Below are 15,802 nucleotides of genomic sequence, written 5' to 3' on the forward strand. Positions count from 1 at the left end.
CAACAGTTACTCTAAAAATCCACTGATTCACTAACACATGTCATCAGATGTTTTTCATGATAAGATTTATTTTGTGCATCCAAAAATTCAATCTAATTATAGGATTATCTGATTTTTACTGTTTACATAATGTACCCAGTGTCAACGTCCCATTATGAAAATCCTTTTATGCAAAATGATTACAATCTTTCCATTTTCCAACAACTTACAGATAATTTTGCTCTGTTTGAAAGTTGTAGATTTCATGTTCTACTTTTACCGTCAAATTGCTCAAAATCCACCAAGTTCTGAAACTCTTAAAATTCTTTTCTTTTCCATCTTCACCCAAAGATCTGTTGACTTGGCTCAGTTTGGTGGTTATGGTCCGGACACACTTTTTGGACCAGTCTGTAGTCCGTTCCTGTGAAAGCAATGAAGATACAAATGACCTTAAACGGTTTTGCGCAGATCCACGCCGCTTGTGACTGCGTATTCTCTGAGTAACACGTCTGCCCGGGATCATAGAGACATGGTTTAGTCTTCTTGGACCTGTTCGTTCTTTGGTACTCAATTCGACAGTTCAACTCGGTAACCATCACCATATCTTTCTGTTCCATTGGAGGCATACTTGTCGCCTGCGGAGTGCTTGCAACAGTTGAAATCACATCTGGAATCAAAACCGAATTCTTGGTTTGAGGTTCATTTAGCACCTCCCAACCTACTGCTTTCGATGGTGGAACGATGCTAACAGAAATGTTACCCAATCGTGAGGAATTGTGCCGGAAGTAAACACTAAAAGTTCCATTGATGTGGTCAACAATCTTTCCTGTCACTAAGAGACTGAATTTCAAGGTTTTGACATTGAAGTAAAAATCACCCCACCCTAGGATCTTCTTGGCTTTCTGCGAGGTCTTTGCTGGAGGTTTGGTCTTCGGCGGAGGAGGAGGAGGGCGGTACAGGTACTGGTCCTGAGCCTGGGAGAAGTTCTGGGGCCAGCCGTAGGGGCCCAGTGAGCCATATGCAGGGGTCTTGTGTTTGGTGGAGATGATCTGAAGGTCTTTGGAGATGTGCGTGACTTTGAGAGAGGAGCTGCTGTCGTCCCTCCGCGGTGGACTCTGGACGATCACAGGTTTGGAGGCCTCGGGAAGCTGCGAGAAGAATGTAGAGTTTTACTGGTATGTCAGCATCAGCAGTTAATAAAAAAGACTGAATGAATGAACGAATGAATGAAGTGATCTTTTTTTGTTTTTATCTCCTGTCACCTGTCAGGCACTTTCCCTTTTCAGGCAATAAAATTTCAGGTGAATCACAAATGCACTCTCTCACCCCTCCTTTATCCTTACCAACATCTAGCAGCAGTGATTTAGTAGTTATACTTTTGCCTCACAGCAAGAAGATGAATTCAACTCCTAGTACTTTTATGTGGAGCTCTGGTGGTATTTCCCTTGGCAGGGTGGATTTCCTTTGGGCACTCACCATCAACCCAAAACAATTGGAAAAATCCTCCAGCTTAGCGAAGGCTGACCAAGCCTAGTTTAAAATCTGGAGCTGGGTCCCCATCCACAGCCAACAATAGCTACATATATAGCTATATATTCATAATATTTTCTCCACATTAATTGCATTTTAATGTTAATTCCTTGCATCTGACAGGTTATGTCTCGGGTTGTTGTTAAAAACATTTATAGAGAGGTTGATTGTAGTATAAGGCATTGACAGTTGTAACTAGTCTGAGTCCTTGGTTCATTTTTACATAAGTCTGAGTCTTTTAGCCTGAACCGCAAGTTTGAGTTGCACTCCAAGTCAGTCATTATATTTGAGGCGTGTCATAAGTCTCAGAAGAGACTTGGATACTGAGTTATAAGTCCAGAAGTTAAGTACTACATCTCTGAACCCAAGTCCCTATTGCTGTTCTACAATCACTCTGGCCTCATAAGTAAAGCACTTGTCCAAAAACTGTTAAAGATTCTTACAACTATCTCAACTAAACCTCAGAACCACATTTGATATAAAAGTCGTCACCTCATACTGTATTGATTAGTGACGTCTTCAATCAAGGTCGAAAAGCGTGCATTACTGTGGTGGACACTTTGTGAAAAGACAAATTAAAAATGTGAGCGTATGTTCCACAGTCCTTGCCTGGAGCTGTGACCTGTTTATTGATTCCATTGTCATTCCCTGAACCAGACACATCAGATTATAATTATTTGAATCGATTAAGTCTAACCTTGTAAGTGAAGCTACAGTGGGACAGTCATTCATTCACGCAGAGGGCTTTATGTCTGATGTGAAAGGACGCTAACTTCCTGACTGAAAATAAACCTTTACATGGTAGTAATACAAGGGCAAGTATCAGAATATTGTTTTGATACCAATTAGTTTTGTATTAAAGTGCACTGAAACAGAAAAATGTGCTTATAAATAGAAACTATATATTTCTAAGGAAGTATCAATATTTTTGCATAAGAATCTATACGTTTTAATACCCCAGTTATTATTGATATATTGGTATTTTGTTATCGATCCACACATCACTATTTGAAAGTTGTTTGCCCTCTGATTTGCATAACTTTAAAGGAGTATGCTCAAGAGGAGCAGTTTGACTTCATTCAGTTATAAAAGTCATTTAAATCAGAACAGCTCTTGTGTTTTAATGTCCATAACAATCAGTCAAACTTTATTTGTATAGTGCATTACACCAGTAATAACGGAACCTAAGTGCTTTTTGAAAAAGAATTAGAAAATCTAAATTCCTACAGTACTGTTATAAACTAAATGCAATTGTGAATAGGTATATTTTAATTTGGATTTGAAGAGGCCAAAAATTGTCCATAACTCAGAGGCAGAGAGTTACAGTTCTGACAAGTGGCTCTGTGCACAACGGGAGCAGCTAGTTCCAATGAAAGGGACAGTCAGCCTGACCATTTCCAGCATAATGTCTATGAGGTTTAAACGTGAGTCGTGTTAAAATCAATAAAGGCAGTGGACAGAGAGCAGTGGATGGATGTTACTGACAATGTGTTAAACACTTTACAAATGCAAGGAAAACTTCACCGAAGGACACTTCTGTGTTTACAAAGGTACGTCTTTCTGTGTTGGGACTAACGCTAATGCAAATTTTGGAACCAAATATATATTTAAATGCCACTGACTGAAATAGTCTACACCTAAAAATAACTGAGTCGTCCTTACAACAATTGTAATTTTACAAAAAGACAGGGGCAGGAGTGTGACTTGGTTGTATAGAGATTGTGCAAAATGGTCCTTTTGGTGCTCTTCAGTGTAGAGACCAGCCTCAAATACAAAGATTAAAAAAAAACGAAGGCCTCAGAAATGACAAAATATTACCATGTGGCAAAGTTCAAATCACGCCCTTCGGCCTTCATCAGCACAAACCGACATTTCATTTTGTTGTTATGTTACATTTAATGTTCTGATAGAAGTTAGCATTAGCATTGACACACAAATACATGTCTTTCTAAAAGCAGAAGTGTCCTTTGGTGAACTTTTTCTCTGACTGTTCCTCTGATTCTGTTCCTCCACCCACCTCCCTCTCCTCCTCGCCTGGCTCTCATCCTCCTCGCCCGGCTCTCCTCCTCCTCACCTGGTCTTCCTCCTCCTCACCTGGTATTCCTCCTCCTCACCTGGCCCTCCTCCACCCCCCTCCCTCCTCCTCGCCTGGCCGATTTTTCTTGTATTGTCTGATTTTTCCTGTTGTTTTGTTTCTGTGTGTAGGCAGCACGGTGGCTGAGTGGCAACACTCATGCCTCACAGCAAGAAGGTTTGGTTCGATCCCTGGGTCACCCAGGCCTTTCTGTGTGGAGTTTTGCATGTTTCTCCCCGTGTCTGGATGGGTTTCCTCCGGGTACTCAAGTTTCCCCCATCTACCAAAACAAAACCACAACCAAAACATGAACGCCCCACTGTTGTTGTGATTTTGGGCGTTACAAAAATAAAATGAATTGAATTGATTAGAACTAGCCGGCTGCTGTTGTGCGCAGAGCCAATTTCCGCACTTAAACAGTCACTGACAACAACCTGCTGCTAACTGTTTTCATTTTCAGATGGGTTCAATCATTTTGCCAGTAGAGGGCACCAGACACCTTTCATGGATCAGTTTTCAACACTTACACCAGTTTTTTTGGACACTCATACTTAGTACTAACCATTACAGATCAAAGCAAATATGTATACTAATTAATTAAAATGAGTCATTTAAGAAGATAAAAATAGACACAGTATTTAGCTAATTTCCATCATCCATCCTAAGATTCACCTTTCTGCTCTTTATAATCCACTCACTGTCCAGATCTGCTGTTTGCGGCGTAGGATTACTTGGTGTAAATGAATAAGAGATCTGGGGTCCGGCCCTGTCACCTGTCAGGTCATTATATCTGTGGAGGAATTATTCACGAGCGACAGTGCCTCCTGGCTCAGTCCTCCTCTGTGTCCATCATCTCTAGATGATCTATCTCATCACATAAGCTCCTGTCTCTCACACTAAATCTAACAGTGTTTTTAGAATAATTACATTCAAGTGTATGATTTATGATGTGTGGTTAATAAGTGTAAAATGTTGACTAATTGCACTATTCTGTCCACAAATAATCACCATATAGTTACATATAGCGCAGGTTGTCATTCAGTGTTATATTTAGCAGCTTTGTGACAGTTGTACAGAGACAGCCCAAGGCACATAGAGAATCAATTGTCACTCCAGTACTTTGTCTCTGGTATTTAATTTCTGTTATGCAAAAATACATACAAATATTGGCGTAACAGTAAGTAGTAGGTACCTGCTTGCCTCCATGAAGATGTTATTGCTTTGCCTGGAGTGTTCCACTGTATGGCAATACATTTATCTGCCATTTATTTAATTACAAACGTTTTTATTGTTGAAAAATACATTGAAAAACATCACCTCAATCTTACTATGGGATGACGCTCCTCTCCACAAATCTGACCTGTAACTTGTTACGATTACTATTTTTATATATTTTCTTGTCATGTAGCTTAGTAGGTAATATTCTCTTAAAGCTGACCTATTATGCAAAATCAACTTTTTAGAACTTTAAACCACGTCACAGTTCTTTCCCTTCTCATGTTGTATTTCATGCATGTTACGTCTTCTCCTCTATTTACAACATCATATCTCTGATCCACAACCATTTTCACCTCTATCTGTATACGTTCACTGCTCTGTACTTACTTTGTTCTCCAATTTGATTTTCATCAATGATACCCGTGGGATTCGTCAGCGTTGTATATATTTTGGTATAAATGAAACAAAAATAAATAAATAAATAAATGAGCTACGGTGGACTTGTGTCTTTTGTTAAATGTTGAATGAATATTGTGATTTAAAATGTCCAGATTATAACATAATGATCCATGGTTGTCATAGATTATAACTACTGTATGTAGCAAACTCACAATGCAAAGCAAAGCACAACATGTCTTCTTTAAAGCCACAGTATGTAACTTTCTAGACCAGCCGAATGTAACCAGATTATATTAAAATAGATCAGGGTAAACTTTGTTCAAAGTTTTTCTGCTGCGTTTATTTAACTGAAATTTTATACATTAATTATTAATTAAATTAATGCATTTGGGAAACAATTTGTCCAATGAGCCTTGCACATTGCTTTGCTACATGTTACAGGCCAAATCTTTAATGTAAAAAATAAAAATAAAAATAATAATAGTATATAATAATAGTATTATATATATATATATATATATATATATATATATATATATATATATATATAAAAATAATAATAGTATATAATAATAGTATTATATATATATATATATATATATATATATATATATATATATATATATATATATATATATATATATATATATATATATATATATATATATATATATATATATATATATATATATATATATATAAAATAATAATAGTATATAATAATAGTATTATTAAGTGGCCACTGTGTCAAAAAGTTTACCCACCCCTGTTATAGACAAAAAATAAAAGATTTTTTTTTTCTTTTTTTTTTATTGTGGTTGTGTTTTTATTGCACTGAAAAACATGAAATTATGGATCCTTACACTGAACGGGCTTGCATCTCCACAAACCTGACTCTTATTTGACCTGGAGGAGGCCTTCTCCCACTTGTTTCTATGGAAATGTTGTTCCTTTGGATATAATCTTCCACAGTATGGCATAACACCCTGCCTGTACCTTTAAATAGTGTGCATAGTGTGACATATTTTACAAAATCAACTTCACAATATCTGTGAGAAAGAAATCCAAAATCTTTCAGCTATAGAATGAAATTTGTTATCATCAAACTGCTCTGGTTTCTTTGCAATATTTTCAATGCAGTTACACAATATGTAGACTGATGTATTTTGGTACAAATACTGTCAGAGAGTAGTTTATCTGCCACTAACTCATTAAACAGAAATTTTATGCAAAACTATAAATAGCTGGATGATTTTCATTCTGTTTCTCCTCGCTGCTTCCATCTGTCAATATCTGCCAATCACAGCCAACAATACATTTACCTCCCACCAATCACTTCTTGCATTCTCATCATTAATTCATATTCTGTATTTCTGCATATGACAGGTTAGAATACTCATTTATAATTAAATTAAATTAAATTAATAAAAAGATAGTTAACATTATTATATTTAAGATTTTGCTAATAATCTTTCTCAGTTTTTTCTAGTTTGACAATTTTGATGAAGTTTATAATTTCACTTCCTGGTTGTACACATGCAGCAGATGTGACCATAGACGTACAATAAGATCTGGAACATGAACCAGATGTTGGTATTTCAAAGGACCTCTGCTCAGTGGGACTATGGATCTAATAAAACAACTGGACAGAGTATTTCTATCTTAGACCTGTCTCGAGTTGGATTGGTGGTCGCTCCTCGGTACTGCTACGAAAAATCCTCTACAGCCCATAAAGCTTTTTCTCATGAAGTGCAATGTAATCACAAACTGCTCATGTTCAGCTGACAGGGACCTACAACTTTCACAAAGGTTGGACTTTGGGGTAATTTTAATCTATTTTCAGATCATACACTTTTTTCTGAGCTAAAAATCATTCAGTTGTTTTTTGATTGACAGCACTGCTATGTGCCCACTCCCTGCTAAACCAGCGGTGTGTGCAGGAAGGGGTGTTACCTTTGGCTTCAGATTGGATCTTTGGTTGCTATGATACTTGTGGTCAGAACTCCAAATATGGAACTCAGCTCCAAATTCACCCCTAGACCTGCTGGCCTCGATGAGCTAGTGTTCGACTGGAGCTGAACTCTGTGGGTGATGTCATAAGTGTCACTCACTTAGTCCTCTTCTTTAAACTGTCTGTGGTGACAACAGAAACATGCACCGCATGATCAGAGGTGACAGAGCCTTTTCTGTGACTATGGAATAGTGCCCTCTGCCTGTCAGATGTCTCAGTCTTTAAGCGAGGCTTAAACAGAAGAGTTTCAAATCTTGTGTTTGTCCACAGTCCTTATTGAAGGTAAGTGCGGGTTCGACTTGAGTTTTGAAGCAGAGTTCATTCATTTTTTCCTTCTATGCTCTATCCTCTATTCATTTACACTCACACTGGACAAATGTACTGTGCTTTAGGGGCTACCTGTGCTTGGGCACAGTTGGATTAGGCATGGTTCGATTGGGCACAGTTTGACTGGGCTAGTGTGAGCACACCTAGACTGAAAACCCACCTCTTCTCCCTGGCATTTAATACTAGCTAGACAGGATATCTTGGTCTTTTATTGTTCTTTTCCTATGTGTCGTGTTATCTGTATATTTGTTTTTGGTTGACTTTTATGTGAAGCACTTTGATCAGCTGAAGCTGTTTAAAATGTACTATATAAATAAACTTCAACTGAGTGGAATAGAGGTTTTCCTATTTTGAACTGTGCTATTTCCTGTCATTTCCAACATTTTTCCAACTTTTTTCTACTATGATAAACCGCAAGTTTCACCAAACCACATAATAATTACAAAAACATAACATGTCATATGCACAAAGGCGTTCATAAAATTCCTAAGTAATTTGCACAGGTCATTTTCAATGCCCCCTCTCCACCGCAGCAGCAGAACCATCAGCCTCTTCAGTCTCTCCATCTCCACTAACCAATCCTCTGACTCTTCCTTCTTTGCATTACAGTGAAGTATTACAATCTAATAAGATAAATCATCACAAGCTGAAGAAAATTGATGATTCTAAACTTTTTGACTTGTCATTTTTACATTATAAAACATAGCAGCTCTTATTTCACCTCTGATTGATAGTTCCTGTTCACAGAGACAGGCCCAAGGTGCAGCTCCAACATTAAACATAACCTCAGTGGTACTGCTCTATCTATCCATCCATTTTAGAAAGTTAAAGGTGGACTATGAAACTTTTCTGGTAGAGGATATGGCAGCTCTCTATGAAGACGTATATATTATAATATATATATAATATATTGATTTGATATATAATAAGTTTGAAGAGAAACAACAAATGTTTTTGCTAAACACTGTTCATTTGCTTAACTTTACTTGACTGCTTCGAAATGTTGATCATAGAAAAATAGATTTCAAAAAGAGCAGAAGACCTCGCACATCAGTGTAAGGACGAGTGCATTGGATGAGCAACCCAACAAACTTCAAATGAGAAAGAAATCCCACACACTGTCCATCCTTACAGAAGTTATGGTATGAAGGGCAACATTTCGGTAGGCAAACGGTGGGTAGGTAGTTCACAGGAATCACAAACTAAAGTTAAAGCAATAGTGTTTGTGAATATTACATTGACAAGAGTCATTTAGCTGCTATGCACATCATGTTTTACCCACATCATTTCACATCATTATGTTCACATACGTTATAGGTACAGGGCTTTTTAATAAAGTGTATTACACATCTCCAGGGAGTCTTTTTGATGATGGTGAAAGAAAAGAAAAGGGTGAAGAGATAACCAGATGTTCAGATATTGCAGAGTTAAGGCAAAATCAAGGGAAATAAAATAATCCTTTATTGTCTCCCATGGGAGAAATTTGTCTTGAGACAGGAGGTCACACGCTTTAACACAGAGAAAAGACATCAAAGTAACATAAGCTCGAAAAAAACACCATTAGACATAAATAAATAAGAGAGCAACAATGACCACGAGTGATTCACCATCAGGGGAATTTTACGTGCAGGTACTTAACATGTTCTACAAGTAACTGTACATTCTCCAAGCCTATGTGCAGTTTTGATCGCACATTTCCTAACTCTATGTGCAGTTTTGATTGCACCTTCCCAAAGCGTATGTGCAGTTTTGATTGCACATTTCCCAAAGCCTACTATGTCTCATTCATTACCACTAATTAGTCACTGCCCGCAAGGCAGCCCTTCATCATATATACTTCACCTTAAAAAGACTGTAATGAATCAAATCTTAATCACATCATGATCAAGTTATTTGCAGATCACCTTTTAGTTTCCTGTGGGTAAAATCATTTTTGGGGGTCTTTTGGGGAAAAGTTGCAATTATCTTTTTTATTGTAATGCAAAACATAAATTAGAAAAAACTGGGATTGAGCAACACAAAAACAAAATGATGATTATGATTTTTCTGCCATATTACCAGCGCTGGTTCATGTGACATACAGAGCAGCAGTGAAAGTGAGAAGCTTATGCAGAGCAGAGCTGCCGCCTGCTGCTCTGTCTTTAATGCACAAATCCAAACAAATCCAGTCATTAGAGAGGCACACAAGGTAACCACCAGTCATGTCACAAGGGGCGGGGATATTCTAGACATGAAACGCAAATGGCAGAAGTGTAAACAGAAATGGGATGTGATCAAGAATTTTCCTTTCAATTTAAGCGTTCTTACAATATCTTGATGTTACGCTGATAGTACCTATGCTGCTAATTTATCGTTTCAAAAATATTTCACTGCCCTTTCTAGCCAACAGAGGGCATCAGACACTCAATCCAAGCATGCAAAAGAAAAGTAAATGTGTTTAAAAATTGCTAATCTGCTCCAATCTGTAGTCTAGACATCGACAAATACTCTTAGGGCTTTTAAAATAATGATCTTATAATTTGATCAGGATGTGACGAAGATTGGATTCACTGCACAGCCTTGAGATAAATGATATAATCAACTCATAGAACAAAACTGCCTATCTGCAGTATTTAAGTAACTCAAAATTATTATTATTATTATTATTATTATTATTATTATTATTATTATTATTATTTCAAAACTAAATCTTAGCTCCAATCCCCCTCATGATAATATTTTTAAACTAGATTATTCCTCACAATCAGCAGGTCTGTCAATTGAAATGCAGAGACCGTGAACAAGAAGCATTAGGGTGAATAGGGTCCATGTGAGGGTTCAATTCTGGGCCCCTGAGACTCTAGGCCTGGGACAATAATAGACCTCTAAGTCCCCCAGTCTAAGGCCCTATTCAGCCCTCATGAAACACTACGCCGTTTATTTTTGACAAAATAAAATAAAAATGTAATCTAAACCAATTGCATTTCTCAACACTAAGAAACTCTTTAAGTGGCGCTGCATATGGAGCCAGACTATCCGTCCCTACACCTCCCACAGCGAGCCACAAACTGCCAAAGTTGAGCACAGTTGTTGTTGGGTATTTGCTTTATTTTTTCATTCCGTCATTTCACGTTGACGGCGGGTGGCAGCTCAGACGTATTCTGCTGCACACTCCCCGTAAACAGCTCGCGGGATGTCATTATTTCAGCCAACGTTAGCACCCTCTCTCCTCCTCTCCTCCTCTCCTCCCTGTGCCAGTCTGCAGCTGTGCCTATAGTAGGAGCCTAAATTTGCAGAGATGTAGCATGATCACCTGCTCTAATTGGGGGCCCGTGTGTGACAGGGCTGGTGTCAGGATGCCAATGCTGCCTCCCGTGTAACAACGGCAGCGGGGCGGAGGTAAGCTAAACACTGCAGGAGGGGCCCAGGGATGAAGACGTGAGGATAATTATAAGACAAATTTAGATGTGATGATTGGGAATGTAGGGATAAAACGATTGCAGAAATGGTACAAAGATTCCCCTCCCTGAACCGCCACCTTAACGTGGTGGAGGGGTTTGAGAGCCCGAATGATCCTGTGAGCTATGTTGTCGGGGGCTTCATGCCCCTGGTAGGGTCACCCATGGCAAACAGGTCCAGGGAGACGGGACAGACTAAGAGCAGTTCAGAAGCCCCTTATGAAAAGAGTACAATCAAGGCACGCTACATCGCCCGGACCGGCGTTACCGGGGCCCCACCCTGGAGCCAGGCCTGGGGTGGGTGCTCGACAGCGAGCACCTGGTGGCCGGGCCTTTCCCCACGGGGCCCGGCCAGGCTCAGCCCGAAGGAGTGACGTGGGGCTGTCCTCATGTGGACCCACCACCCGCAAGAGGATCCATAAGGGGCCGGTGCATGAAGATCTGGGTGGCAGTCGAAGGCGGGGGCCTCGACGACCGGATCTCTGGACATGGAATGTCACCTCGCTGGGGGGAAGGAGCCGGAGCTTGTGCGGGAGGTTGAGCGTTACCGACTAGATATAGTCGGCCTCGCCTCCACGCACAGTTTGGGCTCTGGAACCCAACTTCTTGAGAGGGGCTGGACTCTCCATTTCTCTGGCGTTGCCCGCGGGGAGAGGCGGCGAGCTGGTGTGGGCTTGCTCATTGCCCCATAGCTCAGCCGCTTCGTGTTGGAGTTTACTCCGGTGAACGAGAGGGTCGCGTCCCTGCGCCTTCGGGTCGGGGACAGGTCTCTCACTGTTGTGTCAGCCTATGGGCCAAACAGCAGTGCAGAGTACCCGGCCTTCTTGGAGTCCCTGGGAGGGGTACTAGACAGTGCGCCGACTGGGGACTCTGTACGTGGCACCAGGACACTCTAGGTCGGAGGTCGATGATCGACTTTGTTGTCGTGTCATCTGATCTCCGACCGCGTGTCTTGGACACTCGGGTGAAGAGAGGGGCTGAGCTGTCAACCGATCACCACCTGGTGGTGAGTTGGATCCGCTGGCGGAGGAGGAAGCCGGACAGACCTGGCAGACCCAAGCGTATCGTAAGTGTCTGTTGGGAACGCCTGGCAGAGCCTTCTGTCAGAGGGGTCTTCAACTCACACCTCCGGGAGAACTTCTCCCTGATCCCGGGGGAGGTTGGAGACATGGACTCCGAGTGGGCCATGTTCTCCACCTCTATTGTCGATGCGGCCACTCGTAGCTGTGGTCGTAAGGTCTGCGGTGCTTGTCGTGGCGGCAATCTCCGAACCCGGTGGTGGACACCGGAAGTAAGGGATGCCGTCAAGCTTAAGAAGGAGTCCTATCGAGCCTTGTTGGCTCGTGGGACTCCTGAGGCAGCCAATGAGTACAGGCGTGCGGTTGCAGAGGCAAAAACTCAGGGTTGGGAGGAGTTCGGGGAGGCCATGGAGGAGGACTATTGGACGGCCTCAAAGAAATTCTGGCAAACCGTCAGACGCCTCAGGAGGGGGAAGCAGTGCTTCACCAACAGTGTTTGCAGTGCGGGTGGAGAGCTGCTGACCTCGACTGGGGATGTTGTCGGGCGGTGGAAGGAATACTTTGAGGATCTCCTCAATCCCCCCGTCATGTCTTCCGAGGAGGAAGCAGAGACTGGGGACTCGGAGGCGGACTCGTCCATCACCCTGGCTGAAGTCACCGAGGTGGTTAGCAAGCTCCTCGGTGGCAAGGTTCAGGGGGTGGATGAGATCCGTCCTGAGTACCTCAAGTCTCTGGATGTCGTGGGACTGTCTTGGCTGACACGTCTCTGCAACATCACGTGGCGGTCGGGGACAGTACCTGTGGAGTGGCAGACTGGGGTGGTGGTCCCTCTGTATAAGAAGGGGGACCGGAGGGTGTGTTCCAATTACAGGGGAATCACACTCCTCAGCCTTCCCGGTAAGGTCTACTCCACGGTACTGGAGAGGAGAATCCGACCGATAGTCGAACCTCGGATTCAGGAGGAGCAGTGTGGTTTTTGTCCCGGTCGTGGAACACTGGACCAGCTTTATACTCTCCATCGGGTCCTCGAGGGTTCATGGGAGTATGCCCAACCAGTCCACATGTGTTTTGTGGATCTGGAGAAGGCATTCGACCGTGTCCCTCGTGGTGTTTTTTGGGGGGGTGCTCTGGGAGTATGGGGTCCGGGGCTCTTTGCTAAGGGCTGTCGGGTCCCTGTATGACCGGAGCAGGAGCTGTGTTCACATTGCCGGCAGTAAGTCAGACCTGTTCCCGGTGCATGTTGGTCTCCGCCAGGGCTGCCCTTTGTCACCGGTTCTGTTCATTATATTTATGGACAGAATTTCTAGGCGCAGCCAGGGGCCGGAGGGGGTCTGGTTCGGGAACCACAGGATCTCTCAGCACCATAACTGATCACAACTCGGTACAGAGCACATCTACTCAAATGTCAACAATGCCTCTTCTTTTTTTCGTAAACTTCACAAACTACAAGTCTACCCATCAATTCTTGCCATTTTCTCCAAATGCTTTGAAGAATCCATCATCGCATTCAGCATCACAGTCTGGTTTGGTTGCCTCAGTCTCACCTATCGCCACAGTCTCTATAAAATCATAGAAATCTGCAGCAAAATCATTGAACAGCAACAGGAGTAACTCACCACCATCTACAATGCCAGAGTCCTGAGAAAAGGCGCACAAATCTCCTCAGACAGCTCACACATTCTACACCCACAGCTTCTTACCTTACTATCTGTGCAGGGGCAGTGCTGGATTTGTGTATTTTTTATTGTTCTATTTAAAATTAGCATGCTGATTAATGTGCTTTTTGTTATATTCTATGGATGTAAGTGCCGTGTCACTATTTGTACCAGAGCTCTGTCTACAATGGAAGTTCCTAACTGCGAAATTAATAATTGTTATTTTGATTTGCTTGATATGGATTACCTGTATACTACACGCACTACCACTCAAAAGACTGGACACATCATCTCATTCAATCTTTTTTTCTTTATGTTTACTATTTTCTACATTTTAGATACACACTGAAGACAACAAATATATGATGCAAAATATATGGAATTACGTAGCAAAGGAAAAAGTGAAATAGCTCAACTAAATCATTTCAAATATCACAAATCGTCACAGTATCCAGACTTTGTTTTGTCAACAGTGCGGCAAACCCCTGTCCTTCTCTCAGTGAGCTTTTTGATTTTCACATTACAGCTGTGCCATGTCAGGATCAAGAAATGCCAACAGTGCAAAGCAGTGATCAAAGCAAAGGGTCACTCTTTAAAATTCTAAAATCTAAATTCTTTAACATGAACTACTTCTGTTTCTTGCATTTTTAAGACAGTAAAAATTAAGCACAACATTTAAATATGCTAGTGTATTTTTTCATAACTTGACAATAAATATGACATTTTTGAGGGCCCCATAGATTAATACACATAGGGGCCCCATATATTATAACACATAAGGCCCCTAACAGCTCTGCTTAGAGTTATACAGTTCGATCTGTTAAAAATGTAATATAACATGTGCCTGGGAATATGCTCTGGCAACTGATATAGATGTGTGGAGATGTCAAAATGTATATAATGCGATTAAGAATTATTACTTATTACTGTTAGGATGATCTGTAACTGTAACTGTAACTGTAGACGCATATTATACTTGTATCAGTAAAGTTATAAAACATTTAAAGAGAAGTTGGCCACATAATATTGGTGTGAGAGAAAGAACAGTATTATTATTATTGTCAACATGATCACAAATCAAATGTGACTCAATACTACACTAATTTGAGCAAGTATCGATATTAAAAAAGTAATATTCACTAGACAGAAGTGAGCCTTTCCTGAATATCTTTAAATTTATGTTGAGCTGTATCTTTCACAAGTATGACATACAAAGACTAGTATACACCCATGGACCACTATGAACCTACAGGACGACACAGATATAAGGACACATGGGAATAGAAAAAAAACTACTACCATTTAATGTTGAAAATGACATTCTATTGTCTAAAGAAAGAGTGTTTTTTATTATTCACAATTATGAAAGGAAGTCAAATTTGAGTCACCAATTTCCATCAACCTTACAGGAAAACAAGTCATTTCAGGAACAGAATTAGATCAAAAGTTAGTACATCCTTCATAATTTCTTACATTTTTAATTTTTGAAGAAATCCTTTTAGTCATTCACAATGTGTAGTTTTAGCAATTTGCACTGACTTTTACATGTATACAGTAGGTCTCTAGATTTTGATAATTTTTCGAAATGTGTCAAACCATCATTTTATGTATCATATACATTTATTTAAAGAAGGGCCGTTACACTTCTGTGGGGTATTCATTGCTAACTCATAACATGGAAACATGAAAACATATTGGAAAACAGTCCCCCCTCCCTTTACTTCCAGCAATAAGTCACCCTTCAGAGCACGTTCACAACACAATCAGTGTGCTTCCTGCTAATGACCATACTTGTTTTGTATCATGCTTGTGTATATTTATGGAAAATGGCCGTGCTAGAGCTTGGTTTACGTAGGTTTGTGGGCAGAGCTTTGTCGCTAGATTCGTCAAACGTGCAACGACATATACAAGCAAGTTTTTGATGAGGGAATGTTAAAACGTGATAGACAGATCAAAAAAGTAGATTTTGCATGAATTATTCATGAAGAAATATCATAGACACAACACTTAGTACACGTGACCTCTTGGGAGACGTCACCCGTGAGCCATCGTTTAACATTTGGTGATAGATTAAAGACACGCTATGCAACTTTTTTGGTTGTCTCCTTGCATGTGTTTTTGCTTTGCCTGGAATGTTCCACAGTATTGCTTAA

The 15,802-nt window shown here is 40.6% G+C and overlaps 1 protein-coding gene across 1 annotated transcript; it reads right to left on the reverse strand.

Moving 5' to 3' along the window:
- Nucleotides 1–320: 320 nt before the first annotated feature.
- Nucleotides 321–1,328, reverse strand: LOC117373853 (neurexophilin-4-like). The gene is made up of 2 exons (XM_033969972.1): nt 1,323–1,328; nt 321–1,127 (listed from the first exon to the last, which is right to left on the reverse strand). Exons 1-2 carry the CDS (start codon nt 1,326–1,328, stop codon nt 321–323), a joined length of 813 nt encoding a protein of 270 aa, XP_033825863.1.
- Nucleotides 1,329–15,802: the final 14,474 nt, after the last annotated feature.

The sequence above is a fragment of the Periophthalmus magnuspinnatus genome, chromosome 7 (genome assembly GCF_009829125.3).
Source record: "Periophthalmus magnuspinnatus isolate fPerMag1 chromosome 7, fPerMag1.2.pri, whole genome shotgun sequence".
Classification (NCBI taxonomy): Eukaryota; Metazoa; Chordata; class Actinopteri; order Gobiiformes; family Gobiidae; genus Periophthalmus; species Periophthalmus magnuspinnatus.